The following is a 20,081-nucleotide window of genomic DNA, read 5'->3' as shown; positions in this document are numbered from 1 at the left end:
AAACTGAAACGACAGTGAGTTACCACTGCATATCTAACAGAATGGCTAGAACTGAAAAAGCTGACAATAACAAGTCTTGATGATGATGCCTAACAATTCTCCAGCACTGATGACGGGAATGTAACTTAGTACAGCCACTTTGGAAAAGACAGTTCGGCAATGGCCCAGCAATCACACTTTTAGGTATTTACCCAGGAAAACATTAGCCTATGTCAATCCCTGTATGGAAATGTTCATGGCAATGTTATACATAATATTCTTAAACAGTAAGCAACCCAAATAGCTATCAGTCCATGAATGGGAAAATTGTGTTATATTCCACACAGCAGAGTACCACTCTGCCATAAAAAGGAATAAACTGATAATGTAAAACAATATGGACGAAATTTAAAAAGCATTATGCTAAGTGAAAGAAGCAAGGTAAAGTCAACTACATACTGCTTAATTCCATTTATATAAAAACCTACAAAAGGCCAAGTTATAGTGACAGAAAGCAGATCAGCAGTTTGTAGAGGCTGTGGGTTCAAGGAAGAGGTTTCATGGCAAATGGGGTCCTAAGAGAACTTTTAGGGATAATGAAATACTCTGTATTTTGACTGTAGCAGTAGTTATATGACTGCATTTCTCAAAATGCATCTAACTGTACATTTAAAATGTACTTGCACTTTAAAGCAAATAAATTGTACCTCTAAAAGTTGTTATTTTTGAAAGCTTATCAAATATGTACTCTAAAGTAATATGTAAGAGATACAATAAAACAAATTTGTAGTATCTGCTATAATCCAAATATAGCATTATTTACACTGGTTGGATTCTCATCAAACTAAAATGTTAGAAAACAGAGTATTTAAAGTTTGAAACAAGTCCAAAATTTATTCACATGCACTAATTTTTAATGATTTTTTTTGGTTTTAGCATTTTATTGGAAACAGAACATTTTCCTATTCAAATAAACACTGACATATTCATAAGTTTTGCATTATTGTTTTGCACAAGTTTTTCCTTTCTTGGCTAATATAATTCCCTAATTAAAAAATTATGTTAAGTGCAACATGACATTTTAAAACTTCTACCATCCTAATTTCTTTCAGGGTCACAAATAATACTCAAATGTTTTCTTGCTTAACCATCTAGAAAGGAAAAGGATTGAATCAACATACTTTTGGAGCAGTTGCAAATAATTCAATTAGGATTGACAAAGAATAAAGATAACAATAAAGTGGGAGACCATGTGTCTTGCGATCAATATTTTAGAAGCAGAGCCCTCTGATTAGATTACCACAGTGGTAGCACGGCAGGGCTTCAGTATTATCAAACAAAGCTTGTGTGCGCACATGTACACACACACACAGACACCATTGCACCCTTCAATACTGAGACAGTATATCATCTGTTCTAATAGTTCAGATTTTGGAGGATATATTTCTGCTTTTAATCAACACTAGGACATAGAAACTTATGAAACATTTGGGAACTGGTTTAACATACCCATTGTAACCTCCCTCTCCCCCCAGCCGCCCCTACCACTGCCCTCCACCAAATACTTTCTCCACCACCATCCAAAACGGAGCACCAGTCTTCTCACATACCACAGCAACTCAACAGCAGCACTCTGTCAGTGCCACAGAATACGTGACCCTGGCATCAAGATTACTTTGCTTAGCTTTGAATTATTCACACACAGTGGCCAATGACAAGGCCAGGTCAGGCTGATGGGGAGGTGGTCACTCTGTGCGTCCAGAGGCTCCTGCCCTGGAATCTAGTGCCCTCCTCGCCTTTACTCAATGGGGAAGGGTCTCATTACAGTACTTTACACAGGCTGATCTATTGACTGATTATATGATATGAATAGATTTCTTAACCATTCAACCAGTCTTGAGACATAAAACCAGGAAGAAATCTGATTTAGTCCTCCCGATGATAACTTACCTTTTCCTGGTACAACTTTTCCTCCATAGCTTCGTAAAGCAAGTAAGTGAAATGGAATTTGCGGGCTCAGTTCCTAAGATTTTATACCTCCTTTCACTTCACTCATTTACATAACCTCTCTGCCTGCTGGAGGTTTTTTGTCTGCTGCCTCCTCCTTGCCCAGACACTCACTTGAGCCTGTTGGATGGGTACATGCTTTGACAGGAGTATTTGATTTTTTGTTGTTGTTGTTTGTTTACTGGGATTGGAGGCTAGTGAGGGTCCTTGGTAAATTCATGATTATTAGCTGAAAGTTGGCCCTCAGCACTGCTCGGTAACCACACTGGTTTCTTTAGTCTGTTCTGTGTCCCAACCACCCGGATTTGAGTATTTCATGCCTCTGTTTTTCTTTCAAACCTCCACTACACTTCATCATCCCTCAGTCTCATCCGATTTCTCTAAGAAAACAACTCCTGAGAAACTTCTACAAGCTCTTACCACTGCATCTACCCACCTACTTGCAGGTAAGTCCATACATATACTTTGCTTTCTCTTCTTTACACAGATGACCTGCCCACACTCCTACTTAGGGCCTGTCCCTCCACCTGTGTCTCTATTCATCCTGTCTAATCTAGTGATTCTGATGATGACATTTCTCCAGCTATAATCAATCACTCCTGTCTTGCGGATCAACATGCATGTAATTCCTCCCATCCTCCCCTATTAACACATGTCCCCTGGCTACTGCTCACTTCTGTCCTCACCCATGCAGCTCAACGTCTTGAGTTGTCTACACTCACCATCTTCAGTCTCATCTTTCTCTTGAACCCGTGCCCATTAAGCTTTGCCAAAACTGCTCTCCAGAGTCATCAGTGACCTTCAACAAAACCAACTCCAGTGATTCCCCACCTCCTTGAAAAACTATTTCACCTTGCTCCCTGCCCTTATTAATTTCTCGCTGCTTTTCCAGACTCACTGATCAGTGCCAAGTCTTTATTTTACTTTAGTTTATCTGCACTCATTCCCTAGGTGATCTCTTTCAGTCTTAAAGCTTATGTGCTGATGCCTCCCAAATCTGTACCTCCAGCCTGCCTCTCTCCCTTCAGACTCACGTATCTGACTACTAACTTCACTTCTCTCTTTGGATGCCTATTAGAATCTCAAGTTTAACACAGTCTTGCTTCCCACCATGTCTGTCTCAAGGAGGAAGGTAGCTGTCCTTCCTCCAGGCCAAGAACCTTGAGTCATCCTTGCTTCCTCTCTCTCATACTCCACATGCATTCCATCATAAGGTCCTATTGGCTCTACCTAAAATAGATCCAGAGTCCAGCCAGTTCTGGCCACCTCCCCAAACTTTCTCTCAAGCTACCACCTCCCACCCGATTACTGCAAATATCTAATTGGTTTCTCTGTTTGACCACCGTCCCTTCTACAGATTCTTTTCAGCACAGCAACCAGAGTCATCCTTTCAGAATGTTAGTCATTATAACCCACCTTGGTTTCCTCACCCCATTTCACTCAGAGAAAACGCCCAAAGCCTACACTCACCCAACAGCCCGTTACCCTTCAGCACTCATTTTATTCTGCTGCCCACCAGACTCACTGCTCCAGCCACAATGAGTTCTGTGTTCTCCTTTGAACACACTAGTCACAGTCCCATTCCGGGACCCGAGCTGTTCCTCTACCTGAGATGTTCTTCCCCCAAATTTACCTTTTCAGGGGGCCCCAAGGACCCTACTTAAGATGGCAGGCTTTCCTCTTCCCAGATTTATTTTTCCTCTGTAGGCTTACTATTGGACGAACTATATTTGTTTTTACTTACTTGTGTATTGCCTGTTTTTCTGCTGCTAAAATGAAAGCACCAGAGGGGAGTAGTATTTTTGTTGCTTTTACTCACTGACTTATCTCCAGTGCTTCTTCAATATGCTCGATGAAATAGCTATTTACTGAATACACTGAGTGAGCAGAAAGAGGGAAACTGAGCAAAGCTTCCCTCTCTGGAACACTTCTGGCAGGAAGAGCACCCAAGAATAGAGCCTTTGCTAACGGCCTGCAGGAGGAAGGGGCACGGCGGGGGGAGGGAGGAGGTGGTGGCTGGGGCTTGCTGCTGTACAGTAACTGTGATGAATGATCCTCCACACCAGAGGAGAGAAGGCAGACGGAGATTTATGCTTCTGTGCTGTGAGCATCAGACACTCCTTGCTAAGTCCCAGACGTGCTGTGCTTCGGGTATTCTCCACCTCCATTTGTGCAAACACTGCTTTATATTTTTTTTAAAGCACTGGTATTCTTCACAGGTTATTGGGCAACTTGAGATAATAATAGATTTCAGGTGATATACTGGGACTCAAGATCATGTGTGTGGGGCAGTAACAGTAGGTCGAGGATGCAAACCTAGGAACATGAGGACATCTCCAGGCTGTCACAAGGCCAGGAAGCTGGGGGTCTATTCACCGTGTGTAGGCGCCCCTTACAGGTGTAGAGAGCTGAGTGAGGCTGACATTCCCCCTCTCACTCCCTTCAAATCCCCAGATGAATATTTTCTGGCTTATGGCATATTCGACAACGTTAAATACATAACGCTACTTTTAAAGTAAAATTCTTTCCTGAAATTCTGGAATGGAATACTGAGAGCTTTCTGCATCATTACTCTTGAACAACAAAAGATACGTCATTAAGCCTGCTGGCATGTTGCCCTTCATTAATTGAAGTATTACAAAGCAGAGGCATTTGTTTCCTAATCAATTCCAAACATATGTCTTTAAAGAGAATCACCAACCTCCTCAAAGCCTTGTAATTTCTCTACCGTGCTATTTTTTTCTTTCTATCCATGAGACACATAGGGTTCTCACTAGCTTGAAAAAAATTCTCGCAGAGCTGGCATTTCCATTACTCTGAAACCAGTAATTGTTGCCTTACATGACATGCCATGTCTACTCTAACCGCTGCCCAGAGGGGTCTCCTCTGCAAATGACCACAGTACTCCACGCTGTTATTTCACGTGGCCTGCCACTGGGTTCATCAACCACCTCCCCTGCTGACCAGACAAGCCGCTTAAGCCTCCTCAAACCACCCCAGACCTGTGAGGAATCTTAGCCTGACCTGGTCTGAGATTCCTCTGCTGCTGGTTCGGACTCCAAAGCACCTTCTATTTAACTTTCGCCCTACTGACTCAGGTCCCTACCAAACCAGCTTCCACACGAGAAGTAGTTCACATGGGGGCAGAGGAGGCAGTCAGCCACTCTCAGGAAGGTGGAAGCAGAGGGCCCGGCAGCAGATGGCAGCTCAGGATGCTGGACTGCCTTTCCTTCCTGCCCCATGGCCCGCCTGCCCTCTGCCGAGGGCTCCACTGAGACTATGCGTGGACACAAATACATATACTCATTCACCTCTCCCCTCCCCGGGGTTTCCTGAAACTGGAGCTAAATTGTGATCAGAAGACATCATTTAGTTGGCTTCATAATAGGCTTCATTGGTATCACATACACACAAAAATGTATTTTCAGGTTTTTTTAAGCTGCAGCAAATTAGAATATATGTTTTGGGTTCATATAGTTAATTGATGTAGCTTTAATCAATTCACATGCAGACAGCAATGTAAACTTTCTCTTGCACACATAGTGGGGAAGAGGAAGGGCTAAAAGAACTAAAAAATGAAAACCTGGACAAAAGGGTTAGGAAAAATTATAAGAGCAAGTGGTGGGGCCAGACGTGGATAAAGTAGGAGGAATGTTGGGGAAAAGATGATTAAGGAAGAAGAAAAAGACACCAAACAAAATTAAATTCAATATCTATTAAAGGTCCATCAATGAAAAACAGAGGGAAAACAGAAGGAAGGTAAAGGGTGAGGAAGCAATAATGGTCAAATTCAAGGAGTTAAAAAAAGTTACACTCATGTCCATGGAGGCCCCCATTTCAAAATATACATCTATAAAGCTTGTTTCTATTAAAACTGAACTTCTGGTAAAACTGAAAAGGCATATTTAAATGTGGTGAACCAACTAATTGGGATGAAAACTGACTCCCAAACCAAAGGAACATAAGAATATGTAACTTTAAGGTCAGTATTTTAATATAAAACAGAATGAGTCTTCTGTTTTCAATGAGGGGCTGTTTCAGTACATGTGACACTCCTGAATTTAGCAATGACATCACACCTAGGTGTACAGAACGATTCAAAGAGCAAGGTCTTAAAAACCTGAGAAATCTGTGACTATAAAGATGATCTTAATATTTCTAATGCTCTGGTGTTAAAAACAATTTCCACCAGACCTTGATATACAAGTGGATAAATCATATTAAATTAAATCGGTCTGTACTTATTCAGAAAGAGATTTAATGAAAAGCCTTGGCATAGATGAATCCTCTTAATTATTACAGGCTAATATTTGTCCACAAAGAAGAATTTGTTTCAGGATTAGTCAGAGACCAGGGGAAACCAGAGATACCAATTCAATAATGGAAGGCCTAATTAAATGATAATGAATCATAATTATAATATATTGCTTTCCCCTGCACATGATTTATTTACCACAACTGCTTTTCACTTGGTTCACTAAAGAAAACTAAGTAAAATGCAATTACTAAAAATAAAAATGGAACAAAAAATAGGTAAATTAAAGCTTTGTTTTTTAAGTGTGGAGAAATTCAGATGTAACAAAAAGTTTAATGATGCAGGGGTGGGGGGGTGGGAAGTCCTGCTGTATTAGACAGGGCTGTGTTCAATTAGTACATCTAGAAACTGGATGTCTGTCCAACATTCTTTAATGATCAGGGATCTGATACCTGATGATCTGAGGTGGAGCTGACAATGTGACAATAGTAGAAATAAAGCATACAATAAATGTAAGGCACTTGAATCATCATGAAACCATTCCCCCCTACCCAATCCTGGTCCATGGAAAAAGTCTTCCATGAAACTGGTCCCTGGTGCCAAAAAGGCTGGAGACCACTGCTTTAAGTTAGTCGTTGCCCTTATGTGCTTACAATTCAGTTAAGAAGACATACATCCATCAAATCAAAGGTACTGATGTAAAGTCTAGTGCACGAGTGCTAAGTTGATTCAGTCGTGTTTGACTTTTTGCTGCCCTATGGACTGTAGCCCCCTACCTGGCTCCTCTGTCCATGGGATTCTCTAGGCAAGAATACTGGAGTGGGTTGCTGTCCCCTGCTCGAGGACCTTCCTGACCCAGGGATTGAACCCGCGTTTCCTGCATTGGCAGACAGGTTCTTTACCACTAGCACCACCTGGGAATCCCCAGAAAGTCTAGTAAATCATGGCTACAATGACAATTGCAGATCCTGTGCTAGCTATAGCTACTATGGTAAACTCAAAGTCATGGAAATACAAGATATAATCATGTGAAAAGTAATAACAAGGGAAATCATTCAAAGTTAACACAAAATTTTAAAAGAACTAAGTGCAGTGGAAAATAAATACTACGGGTGAGTTCAGAGAAGGATAAGATCTCAGGGCTTAAGGGCCTAAACAGTTCTGAAAACAAGGATATTCCGGTTTAACATATGCATGAACTAGTTTCTTGAGATTTAAAAGAAATAGCATTTTCGATATGGAAAATACAATCTAAAAGAATCAAGTAGTTATAAAAAACAAAATCAGATGTCTCAAAAAAAAAAAAAAAAAGACTAATACCATAGAGAATAGAGTTCAAAGCCATTCTCATGGATACATGGGAATTTAATGTACAACAAAGATAACATCACAGATCAACAGGGGAATGACAGATGTATAATACATAGTCTTGGAGAAAAATAAAACAGCATTCTCTCACCAACAACATATTTAAAGGAGGACTTGAGATGATAAAAATTTAAATGTAAGATACAGTTATACACTTACCAGAAGACTATTTTTCTAATCAAGTAGCAAGAAAGGTTTTATTAAAATACTTCTAAGAGCATAAATTATAAGAAAAAAATCTTAATGATTTTGATTATAGTGAACATTTCTGTTCAGTCTATATGTAATAGAATAAAATATTTGCAATACCTAAAATGAACAAGGGATTAAAATCTATAACTCAAAAAGAACCAGTACAAATCAATAAGTCACTAAAGTAATCTCAAGAGAAAAATAGAAGATATAAATATAGAAAAAGAAATGCACAAACCTAACTGGCAGATGAAAATCCTTTGAAATCAGACAACAGCAAACAAATACCAATAAGGGACTTCTTTATACAAAGTAGAATGCTGGATAATGCCAAATGCTGGTAGCAGTGAGAGGGTGATGCATTGCCATAGGGAATTAAGAGGGGAGTAATCATTTTGGAGAGCAACTGGGAGCTAGTCAAATTGGGGCTACCTAATTAATCCTCCTGACTCAGCAATTCTACTTTTTCTTGTTGTTGTTGTTAAATATTTGCTTTATTGCTGTGGTCTTGAACCAAACCTGCAGTACCTCCAAGGCAGGCCTGTAGTGTTTCAGCAGTTCTTAGGCATTGCTGTGAAAGTGCTGCACTCAATATGCCAGCAAATTTGGAAAACTCAGCAGTGGCCACAGGACTGGAAAAGGTCAGTTTTCATTCCAATCCCAATGAAAGGCAATGCCAAAGAATGCTCAAACTACTGCACAATTGCACTCATCTCACACGCTAGTAAAGTAATGCTCAAAATTCTCCACGCCAGGCTTCAGCAATACGTGAACCGTGAACTTCCAGATGTTCAAGCTGCATTTAGAAAAGCCAGAGGAGCCAGAGATCAAATTGCCAACATCCGCTGGATCATCAAAAAAGCAAGATAGTTCCAGAAAAACATCCACTTCTGCTTTATTGACTACACCAAAGCCTTTGACTATGTGGATCACAACAAACTGTGGAAAATTCTTCACGAGATGGGAATACGAGATCACCTGACCTGCCTCATGAGAAATCTGTATGCAGGTCAAGAAGCAATAGTTAGAACTGGACATGGAACAACAGACTGGTTCCAAATAAGAAAAGGAGTCCGTCAAAGCTTCCCAATTTCGTGGTCTAGTGGAACGCAGTTTAAGCGCTTCTTGAATCTGTAGCTCCTGGGCGCTGTCCTAATAAACCCCACATAAACACCTTATTTCAATCAAGTCTCCTAAAATTTTGGTTAACAAACACAAATGTATTGATATTTTAAAAGCAAAAGGCTAAGTGAAAATGCAAGAAATAGATATCTAGGGTGTCTCATTTGTGTAAACTTAAAAATACAGGAATACAAAACAACAAAAATTTTACAGGAACAATAGAAGCAAAAAGGTACATGTTAAATAAATAACATGTTTAGAAGGGAAGATTTAACAAAATTTTTGAAGCAAGATTTAAAGCTCAATCCTCACTGCCATGGAACACTATAATTTTAATACACATCATGGGATGGGAGAGGTTTGTCTTGGCCAGTAGAACCTATTCTAAACTGGAGTACTACAAATTCTGAGGATGAGATTATTTAGATCTCTGGTTTTAATGTGCAACATTTTAGTTTTGGGTTGTAAGTCAAATGAAACCTGTCAAAATATTTTTAAATTTAGAAACAGCTTTGCTGTGACTGCTCAGCTCAGTCCCCTTTAATTCTCACATGTGAATCTAAGACAGATCTTTACTTGAACTATCTTCATCTGCAAAGGATTTATATGAGGATCTATAATTTCAAGGTTTATAAAATGTTGCAAAGTAAGCATTAAAATGACTCGGAATGAACTTCACCCACCATCCCCAAAGATTAACATATTATACAGCTATAATACAATTAAATAAAACCAAGAGATTAACATTGACACTTTACTATATTAGCTAATAGTAGATTTTACTATTGATCAAATTTTACCCAAACTTTGCTTATTTGTTCCACTATTGTCCTTTTTTCTGATTCAGGATCCAATCCAGGAACCAATGTTGACAATTATTTTCTTTCAATTTGGTTTGTCTGATGTTTCCTTATGATTAAATCCAAGTTATACATTTTGGCATGAAAACTTTCGAAGTGATGATGCACTCTGCTCAGTGAAGCATATCACCATCCACTATCTTTCTCTTAAAAAACTTTTTATATTATGTTGCAGTATAGTCAGTTAACAATGTGTGACAGTTTCAGGTGGACAGCAAAGGGACGTAGCCATACATATACATGTATCCTCTCATCCAGGCTGCCACGTAACAGTGAGCAAAGTTCCATATGCTATACAGCAGGACCTCGTTGGTTATACATTTAAATATAGCAGTGTGCACATTTCGATCCCAAACTCCCTAACTATCCCTTCTCCCCGTTCTTTCCGTCCTGGCAACCATAAGTTCATTCTGTCTCTTTTTTGTAAATAAGTTCATTTGTATAATTTCTTTTTAGATTATGCATATAAGAGATGTCATACAGTATTCCCCTTCTGTCTGACTTGCTTCACTCAGTGTGACAATCTCTGCGTCCATCCGTGTTGCTGCAGATGGCATTACTGCACTCCCTTCTAATGGCTGAGTTATATTCCATTGTATATATGTAGTACATCTGCTTTATCCACTCCTCTGTCAGTTGACACTTAGGTTGCTTCCATGTCTTGGCTATTGTAAACAGTGCTGCAGTGACTGTTAGGGAGCGTGTATCCTTTCAGATCATGTTTTTCTCTGGGTACATGCTCAGGAGTGGGACTGCAGGGTCATATGGCAGCTCTGTTTTTAGTTTTTTAAGGAACCTCCATACTGTTCTCCATAATGGCTGTACCAATTTACATTCCCATCAACAGTGTAGGAGGGTTCCCTTCTCTCCACACCCTCTCCAGTATTTACTGTTTGTGGAGGTTTTTGATGACAGCCATTTTGACTTTTAATACAAACTGATGCAACTTGGATGGGCAACATTCACTTTCAATGTACACACTGCTGTGGTTTATGATAATGATGATAACATTCAAAGGTTATGTTTTTTCCCAGTTATTTGAACTCTGGGATTCGATGATAATATATATATATTATCACTTCTCTAAATTCTATAGCTCTTTCTGTAAACTTCTCTTACAGCACTTAACATTTTTCTAGTTTATATCAGGAGTTTTTGTCACTTATATTTCTTGGATTAGATTATATATTCAAGGGCAGGCTGCATGTCTCTCTCTTCATATTCTCTACATTGCTTTGGACATACCACTTATACAAAACCTGTTAGAGAAATGATTCCTCTGTATTATGAAGGCTAAGAAAAAAGAAACACACTAAACCAAACAGTATGCTATGTACTTCCTCATACTATTTTTATTCGATATTCAAAATAACCCTATGAAGTGGGTACTGAATCCCAGGTTAAGTAATTAATGCAAGGTTACAAAGCCAGTAAGGGACAAGGTGATGATTTTAACCTAGGGCAATCTGATTCTAAAGCCCTGGGGATAGGATCAAGAATTCAATATAGGGAGACAGTTCAGGATTTCTCATTTTCAGTTTGGTAAACTGAAGATCAGAGAGATTACGTAATTTTTCAAAGAGGCTTAGAGTTAGCTGAATTAAAAAGACTAAATTTAGAAGTCAGGTTTCCTGCCTCCGAGCTCTAGTTAGCTCTTTCCATTGCATAAAAGGACTGGAGTGCAGGCCCCTAAACTGTACTTTAGTATTCTCAATAAGCACAATTTTTAAAGGTTAAGATCTAGAAGAATATAGTTGGTCTTTATGTTATCTTTTAAAAAGTCTCTCAAAAAGTTAAGTTTGGCAGCAAAAGCCTTTTAGACAACTTAATATCTTAATTTTATTTCACTGCAAATATAACTGAAATTCTTTCCGTTTCTGAAACACATTACAAACAAAACATCAATTAATCAACATTTACCCACAGGAGAAGAAACACACTATTTTAATTGAGAACGTGTCCAGTGGAAAAGGACTGGGCTATGGTATATTTTCTTGCACGTTTTTCTGAAATGGAAAAGTTTTCCATTACTCTTCTAGGTATGATTATGAATACCTAATTCTACCCGAAAGAAATAGCAGCTCACACGTGAACTTTTAAATGGTCTTTAATTGACCTGTAATAAAGTGAGAAATGGTATGGTCTATCACACTTCTAGGGCAAACTAGGTTATTTTTTATTCCAGTGAATGAACATTGTTTTAGAATAAATTTGCTACTTAATATGAATACACCTCATTTTAGTAAAGTATCTATTATATCCAGCCTGACAGAAAACTAAAGATTACTAAGTGAGCAGGATGACCATATAAATGAATATTCTCCTGTGGTTCATTCATCTCTGTCTACAGTTTTATCTCTATGGTGCTGCTACTATCCATCATTCTCTTGAAAACCCATCAATGACTCTTGGGGCAATATTTCCCTTTCTCTCTAAAGAAATAGAAATACTCTGTTATACCTGGCTCAGCTGGAGGTATAGCATTACTTTGAGTCTGACATGACTCTCTGTAAGTCTCTCTGTAGATATGGCCTCCACCTTTCTTAACCATAAGTATACATACAAAACCATTGCCTACATGGAGAAAGTTAGGAAAGGCAAATTGATAGTAACATACATTCAATAAGACTCACTCAGAGACAGAAGCTTGCACAGTTAAAATGAAGGCTGAACTTACATTTTGGTGCATCTTTCAGTCTAGGAAAAAAGCTCAGTCATTCTAAGACTGACTGACTGCTGTTTTTCTCATTTTCTCATATTCTCCTTGATGTAGCTTCTTTTGAGACCACGTGTGTGTGTGTGTGTGTGTGTGTGTGTGTGTTATTTGCCCCAAGTTCCAAGGTCAAAGTTGGTTTCAAAGTCAAACTAAGCTGTCCTTGCTTGTGGGAGACATGGGGCAGGGGGCTTAGAGTGGTCCCTGAAAAAAGACATCATTCTTTATTCTACTCGTGTCTAGAATGGTTTAAAGTAGTCACAGGATCAGATCTAGAGCCCTCTGAATGCCTACATAAGTAGGTGTTTAATACTTAGGCGTCCCCCCCCCCAAAAAAAAATACTTAGGCATCCCAAAACTGACCTTAGAAATTCATCAACTCATACTGGAAACAGAATGCTTTTAATTTCATAGTTTTTGTAATTGTTTTGTTTGTAATTCACCAACTCAGTCAGAAATTATACTGGATTGTACAGGTTCCTCAGGAGTAATGTCTGAGTATTGCAGTGTCTTTGTATGTCATATAGCACTTACAGTTTGATGCAGTCTCACTATGGACATTGAATAAATATCTGCTGTGAGTTATAACTATTGTAACTGGCTTAATAAAAATGCCTTAGCCTTGCTAACAATCATTTCCATTAAAGTACCAATAAGAGACATTTTAGTTTAAGATAAAATGATTATTTAATCCTTCAATCAATGATTAAAACAGTGACTTATGTGGCTAAACTCTAAACTCATGACTCATATACCCTTGGGATAATTAATGATAATGATATCACACTGGCCAGAAAATTGGGTGCTTGCTTTTCTTATTGAATCTGAAGCCTAGGTGTATCTGATCCGCAGTCATGAAGCTGAAAAAAAGCTGCATGAGCTACTCATCCAAGAAACACAGAGTGGAATGCCACTTGCTAAACTATTTTATAATGTCACTAAGGCAGGTCTACATTTATAGCCCATAAGCAACCAATACCCTAGGGTGGTACCTTGAGCTACCTTTTACTCATGAAGCTTGAGAACAGAGTAATTTTAGGACTGACTGGGAATTATGTTCAATAAAAACTTCAGATGATTTGAAACTGTTGATAAAATTAAGCCCCCATCCTCCATTCCTAAGAAGGAATAACATAAATCTCTGTATGGTGGCCATGGAGGAAACTGAAGGTACATGAATGAGGGAGAACTATGATTTCACTAGGTCATTATTCACGGGATGGGACTCTCATGTGTATGCTTGGGTGAAGAAGTACTTGACTCTATTCAGTGGGTCTAGCACAAGATAAATTTTGAGCATTCATGAAAAGGAAGAGGTGAACTATCCTTTGATTTTCTACATTAATCTTTGTGGGCCTCCTCCTAGAATACTTCTAGCTTGATGAGTACATAAAAATGGCACTGATGAACAAAATGGAGAAGTTGAGAAGAAAGTAAGTACTTTGGTATTAGAAATATTATATTTGGGGTGATAGAGACATATCTATAAATAAAATGTCTACTTGTTGGAGATCCAGGTAGGTCAGACCTCAGGAGACAGGTTAGTTTGAAGCATACATTTGAGAATTATTAGCAAACAGATGGCAGTGGTAGTCACAGAATGGAGGCGTATTCCAAAGGAGAGACTATACTGAGAGAAGAGCCGATAGCAGAGGACAGAACTCTCGGGAATGATCTTTCTGTTGGAGATCAGAAAGGAGGAAAGGACGCCAGCAAAGGACACCTAAAAGGAAAAATAATCGTGGGGAAAATCGGCAAGATGTGAAGGTCCTGGTACATGTGTGTAAGGAAGAGTCCAAGATACCAACAAGGATCTAGTCGGCCCTACCCACTGGCATCTGCATTTGTGTAGTGCATTCTGATTACTGGTTTGGGGCACAGACTGGGAAGGAGAGTCTTAAGTTTTGTCAATGTAGCAGCAGCCTCTTGGTTATCTCCTGATTAATGTTTCCTCGTGGGAAATCAGTCAAAACTCAAGATTTTTAGGAATAAAAATATGAACTTGGCATTTAAATGGGCACTTTCAAAACATAAAGGATAATTTAGAGAACTTCATATGACAAAGGATTTTGCTCATCCATTTTTCTACCTGGCACTATCTAGATTCATTCTGATTGTTCATGAAAACGGTTACTCAATCTTTCTTTAAGGTGAAGGTTCAGTGCTACAGGGGGAAAAAACCATGTGTATTTCACTCTAAGAAGGGGGATTTATGTCACTAATGCGGAAACTATTAAATAGCTTTCAGAATTTTTTAAAAATTAATTTTGCGAGGCTAAAATTGCTTTAAATATCTAAATATATTAGATATTTAAACACTTCTTTAAACATGAAAGGAATTCCTAAGAAAAGCAACACAGAGAGAAATCTGGAGAAATAAATGTACTAAAATGCGACATGCAAATTGGTCTGCTTTAGAATAAATCTGCATATAGTGTCCCGCAGTGGTACATTTTACAAAGAGAATTAAAGCCATGAAATTAACATTTTAATGAAGCAGACAGACTACTGACGTCAGGACTACTCACTGATTGCAGCTTCCAGGTGGCCTAATGAGATGAAAATGAAGTTTATACCTTCAGCTAGTCTAGGCTAGGGCTGTTTGGAGATTATGATTGAATTTAAATTAGAAGATACTGCTGTGTGCAAACATGTTTAAGCTAGCAAGTGGTCTTTTCAAACCTTGGCACCATAAATGCTTAATAGAAAGTATTTATGCCTCTCCTCACCCTCAGCCCTCAAGCACACGTTCTAGCCTAACTTTTCCTAAGCACTGTCCTAAAACCAGTGGGAAATGACTGTACTTTGAAAAACAATAAACAGCTTCATCAGAATGATTCATCTTAATCATGTTACAGGGCCATGAAATGTAAGGATAAAGGCACATGGACACCAAGTGCCCCCTCCCACCTTAGGGTGAACGTTTCAAGCACAGGGACACCTTGGGGCAGTCTTTTTCATTGCAGGCAGCTTTTATTTTACAGTAATGCTCTCATTATGGGAGGAAATTTGAGGCTGAAATTGATCCCCTTGGGACTCTCACTCCTTTGTTCTAGTTTTGTTCTCTAAAAGCAAACGTATGATGCTATTAGCTTTTGTGTGTAACGATTTTTTGAATATTTAGAGCAGGGGTAGGCCAACTGCAGGCCAGTTCCACCTCTATTTGTGCAGCCTATGAGCTGAAAATGTTTTTTTTCCTGCCATTTTTAAATGGCTGGGAAAAAAAAAATTAAAAGAGTATATTTTATGACATGTGAAAGTCATGAAATTCAAATTGCAGTGTCCATAAATAAAGTTTTAATGGAACACAGACCCTTATTCACTTGCACCACAACAGCAGAGTCAAGTAGTTGCGAAAGAAACCATATGGCCCGCAGAGCCGAGAATATTTACTATCTGGACCTCTCCAGCAAAGTTTGTCAACTCTTCTCTCAGTCCTTTCTAAGAAGTCACAGTTCCAAAGAACGCAGGAAAGATTTCCAGACTACTGGACGGATTCCAGTCTGTCCTTGTCGCTTGCAGGTTGCTGAGGTCCCGGAAGAAGGAGTTGACGGGTCACACAGTTGCAGTCCATAAATGACACACATCCCTTCACCTCGGTGTGGGCCAGAGCTAGTCCTATGGTTCAGCAGCTGGAATGGTATTTGGGCACGTATGTTTCTGTTCCCCCAGGAATAAGAGAACAATATGGATGAACACTAGTAACCACCATGGCGTCTAATCAATATAAAAAGCAATCACCTGCCCAATTCCTCCCTAACCTGTAACGTCACTCCCCATAGATAACCACTTCCAACACTTTAAGCTGTTTATTCTCATGTTTACCTCCATACAGCTATGTAAAATGCCTATGCTGACATTTCCTTTTTTTTTTTTTTTTGCACTCTTCCTGTTATCTACTTTCTACTATGAAAAATGAGGATTTTGTAACATTTATTCCGGTTCCTTCCTTTCTCAATGGCCCTAAATACAGTTGTATCATAATCTTGGTAAGGTTAACATTTATAGTGTTCACATTAAAAACAGCAGCTATTCACAGTGTTGTTTTCTAGTTGCTGTTACATCCTTTTCTTGTGCTACTAATCACTTTCTCTGGAGTTAATAATCGTCTTGTTTTTCTGTTTGCTTCGTTTTCTAGAAACCTGCCACTAGTTCATCTCCCAACTTAGCCAGAAGTACAAATCTTCCAGTACAGTCACACACACCAGACAGTCTATCAGGTTCATCCCCCTGGAGAAGTTTTTTGTAGAACTCTCCATGCTCCTGCTCTGATCAGGACGATGGTCTCAAGTCCTGAGTCTGCAGCTGCCATCCTGGATCTCCCTTCATCATCATGCTGGAGATTCCCTTTCCTAGTTGAAATCTTATTATTGTTTTACTCTCTCTGAAAGAAAAGTTGTACAGTCTCCATTTCTAGAGATGTCATCTTTCTCTAGATTTATATGTGCTTGATCTAAAGACAAGTGGTGGGAAACGGGCTGAGTTAGCATGATTGAAAGAGCACACCATTCAAGGATGGATGTGTGGGCAAAGCCTTTGAAGTAGATGGCCACGGCTTGCTTAGGATCACTCCTGTATTTCAGAGCATTAAAACAAAAGCTTTCCGTTACTAAATGTGTATAATACATAGAAAGGAAGAAAGAGAAGGGCATTTGGGAGAAATGATTAGATTAACTGGTTATCAAAAGCTCTTAAATGAGACTCAGAACCAATGATTTTGGACAAGCTCAGAGTTTAAAACAATCCCCAGTGCATGTGTGTCCAAGTAGAAAACTAAGACGGCCAAAGATGAGCAGGATCTCAGTCCAGGATGAGGAGTACAGAAAGGATAACAGGTTACCTCTGACACAAACTTTATCTCTTTAACCATGTTACTAAAGACTGGCTTCATGAAAGAACTTCTCAAGGCTCTCTAACTCTTGGGGTTCAAATACTTGACCTGGTTGTATAGTGCAGAAGGAATGAAATAAACACTCTTCTGGAGGGGGCATTTTCCAAGCTGCTAGTAAGATTCAATAAGATCCACCATAGTAGAAAGTGTCTGAGATTTTAAAAGCTCAGTAATCTACACTGCTGTACTGTTAACACAGCTGCAAGGATAATCTCTCACACACACTTATCAGCCCATTATTTCCTGGTAAAAACCCAATGAGTCTTCTATTTCTCTATCTGAGTAAACCTACTGTAGCCTAAGGCTGGAAATCCTTTTGAGAAAGAAACTGGGTAGATAGCAACCAACCAGTCCCCTAACAGAGTTTTCACACTAATAGCCTACTGTTGGAGTTGGCCCCAAATCTCTCTTGTTCCCAAATTTATGCTATTCCTTTCTTTTGTATTTTTAGTTTTTTATTTATATGATCAGTTCAGTTCAGTGGCTCAGTTGTATCCGACTCTTTGTGGGCACATGGACTGCAGCACACCAAGCTTTCTTGTCCATCACCCTCTCCCGGAGCTTGCTCAAACTCATTTCCATTGAGTCGATGGTGACATCCAACCATCTCATCCTCTGTCATCCCCTTCTCCTCCCACCTTCAATCTTTCCCAGCATCAGGGCCTTTTCTAATGAGTCAGTTCTTTGCATCAGGTGCCCAAAGTATTGAAGCTTCAGCATCAGTCCTTCCAATGAATATTTAGGACTGATTTTCTTTAGGATTGACTGGTTTGATCTCCTTGGAGTCCAAGTGGCTCTCACGAGTCTTTTCCAACACCACAGTTCAAAAGCATCAATTCTTTGGCACTCAGCTTTGGTTATGGTTCAATTTTCACATCCATATATGACTATTGGAAAAACCATAGCTTTGACTAAATGGACCTTTGTTGGCAAAGTAATGGCAGACAGACTGAAAACCACAATCACAGAAAACTAACCAAACTGATCACATGGATCACAGCCTTGTCTAATTCAATTGAAACTGTGACCCGTGCCTTGTAGGGCTATCCAAGACAGATGGGTCATGGTGGAGAGTTCCGACAAAACGTGGTCCACTGGAGAAGGGAATGGCAAACCACTTCAGTATTCTTGCCTTGAGAACCCCATGAACAATATGAAAAAGCAAAAGATATGAGACTGAAAGATGAACTCCTCAACTGGGAGGAGGAGTTCTCAACTCCTCATTGGTAGATGCCCAATATGCTACTGGAGAAGAGTGAAGAAATAGCTGCTTGAAAGAATGAAGAGGCTGAGCCAAAGCAAAAACAACACCCAGTTGTGGATGTGACTGGTGATGGAAGTAAAGTCTGATGCTGTAAAGAACAATACTGCATAGGAACCTGGAATTTTAGGTCCATGAATCAAGGTAAATTAGAAGTGGTCAAACAGGAGATGGTAAGATTGAACATTGACATTTTAGGAATCAGTGAACTAAAATGGACTGGAATGGGTGAATTTAATTCAGATGACCATTTATATCTACTACTACGGGCAAGAATCCCTTAGAAGAAATGGAGTAGCCCTCATAGTCAACAAGAGTCCAAAATACAGTTCAGTTCAGTTCATTTCAGTCGCTCAGTCGTGTCCAACTCTTGGCGACCCCATGAATCGTAGCACGCCAGGCCTCCCTGTCCATCACCAACTCCCGGAGTTCACTCAGACTCACGTCCATCAAGTCAGTGATGCCACCCAGCCATCTCATCCTCTGTCGTCCCCTTCTCCTCCTGTCCCCAATCCCTCCCAGCATCAGAGTCTTTTCCAGTGAGTCAACTCTTCGCATGAGGTGGCCAAAGTACTGGAGTTTCAGCTTCAGCATCATTCCCTCCAAAGAAATCCCAGGGCTGATCTCCTTCAGAATGGACTGGTTGGATCTCCTTGCAGTCCAAGGGACTCTCAAGAGTCTTCTCCAACACCACAGTTCAAAAGCATCAATTCTTCAGTGCTCAGCCTTGTATGGGCAAGAATCCCTTAGAAGAAATGGAGTAGCCCTCATAGTCAACAAGAGTCCAAAATGCAGTACTTGGGTGCAATCGCAAAAATGACAGAATGATCTCTGTTTCCAACGCAAACCATTCAATATCACAGTAATCCAAGTCTACGCCCCCACCAGTAATGCCGAAGAAGCTGAATGGTTGGTTCTATGAAGATCTATAAGACCTTCTAGCACTAACACCAAAAAAGAGATGTCCTTTGCATCATCAGTTCAGTTCAGTCGCTCAGTCGTGTCCGACTCTTTGCGACCCCATGAATCGCAGCACGCCAGGCCTCCCTGTCCATCACCAACTCCCGGAGTTCACTCAGACTCACGTCCACCGAGTCAGTGATGCTATCCAGCCATCTCATCCTCTGTCGTCCCCTTCTCCTCCCGCCCCCAATCCCTCCCAGCATCAGAGTCTTTTCCAATGAGAGGGGACTGGAATGCAAAAGTAGGATGTCAAGAGATACCTGAAATCACAGGCAAGATTAGCTTTGGAGTACAAAATGAAGCAGGGCAAAGGCTAACAGTTTTTCTAAGAGAACACACTGGTCATAGTAAACACCTTCTTCCAACAACACAGAGAAGACTTTACACATGGATATCACCAGATGGTCAATACCTAAATCAGACTGATTATATTCTTTGCAGCCAAAGATGGAGAAGCTCTATACAGTCAG

General features: G+C 39.7%; 1 protein-coding gene and 1 long non-coding RNA gene across 11 annotated transcripts in view; one reads left to right on the top strand and one right to left on the bottom strand.

Moving 5' to 3' along the window:
- The window catches only part of LCLAT1 (lysocardiolipin acyltransferase 1), a 286,102-nt gene that overhangs the window by 29,781 nt on the left and 236,240 nt on the right, over window positions 1-20,081 (bottom strand). Inside the window, exon 6 of one of the 8 annotated variants that reach the window (XM_086323629.1) lies at window positions 15,771-16,156. The exons of the other annotated variants lie outside the window; for them this stretch is intronic. Within the exon in view, the coding sequence (XP_086179755.1) occupies window positions 16,122-16,156 (35 nt within the window). The 3' untranslated portion in view covers window positions 15,771-16,121. Of the gene's footprint in view, window positions 1-15,770; window positions 16,157-20,081 lie in introns of those variants that run through there. 8 annotated transcript variants of the gene reach the window in all.
- The window catches only part of LOC147362946 (uncharacterized), a 104,747-nt gene that overhangs the window by 20,588 nt on the left and 64,078 nt on the right, over window positions 1-20,081 (top strand). Inside the window, exon 3 of one of the 3 annotated variants that reach the window (XR_015135843.1) lies at window positions 16,019-16,148. The exons of 1 other annotated variant lie outside the window; for it this stretch is intronic. This is a non-coding gene — a long non-coding RNA (uncharacterized LOC147362946). Of the gene's footprint in view, window positions 1-8,556; window positions 8,926-16,018; window positions 16,149-20,081 lie in introns of those variants that run through there. One more of the 3 variants, XR_015135841.1, reaches the window with a different exon arrangement.

The sequence above is a fragment of the Bos grunniens genome, chromosome 11 (assembly GCF_055505025.1).
Source record: "Bos grunniens cultivar Pamir isolate PY7600 chromosome 11, Bosgru_T2T1.0, whole genome shotgun sequence".
Classification (NCBI taxonomy): Eukaryota; Metazoa; Chordata; class Mammalia; order Artiodactyla; family Bovidae; genus Bos; species Bos grunniens.
Note: the sequence above shows the minus strand (reverse complement) of the source record. Positions and strands in the feature narration are given on the sequence as shown.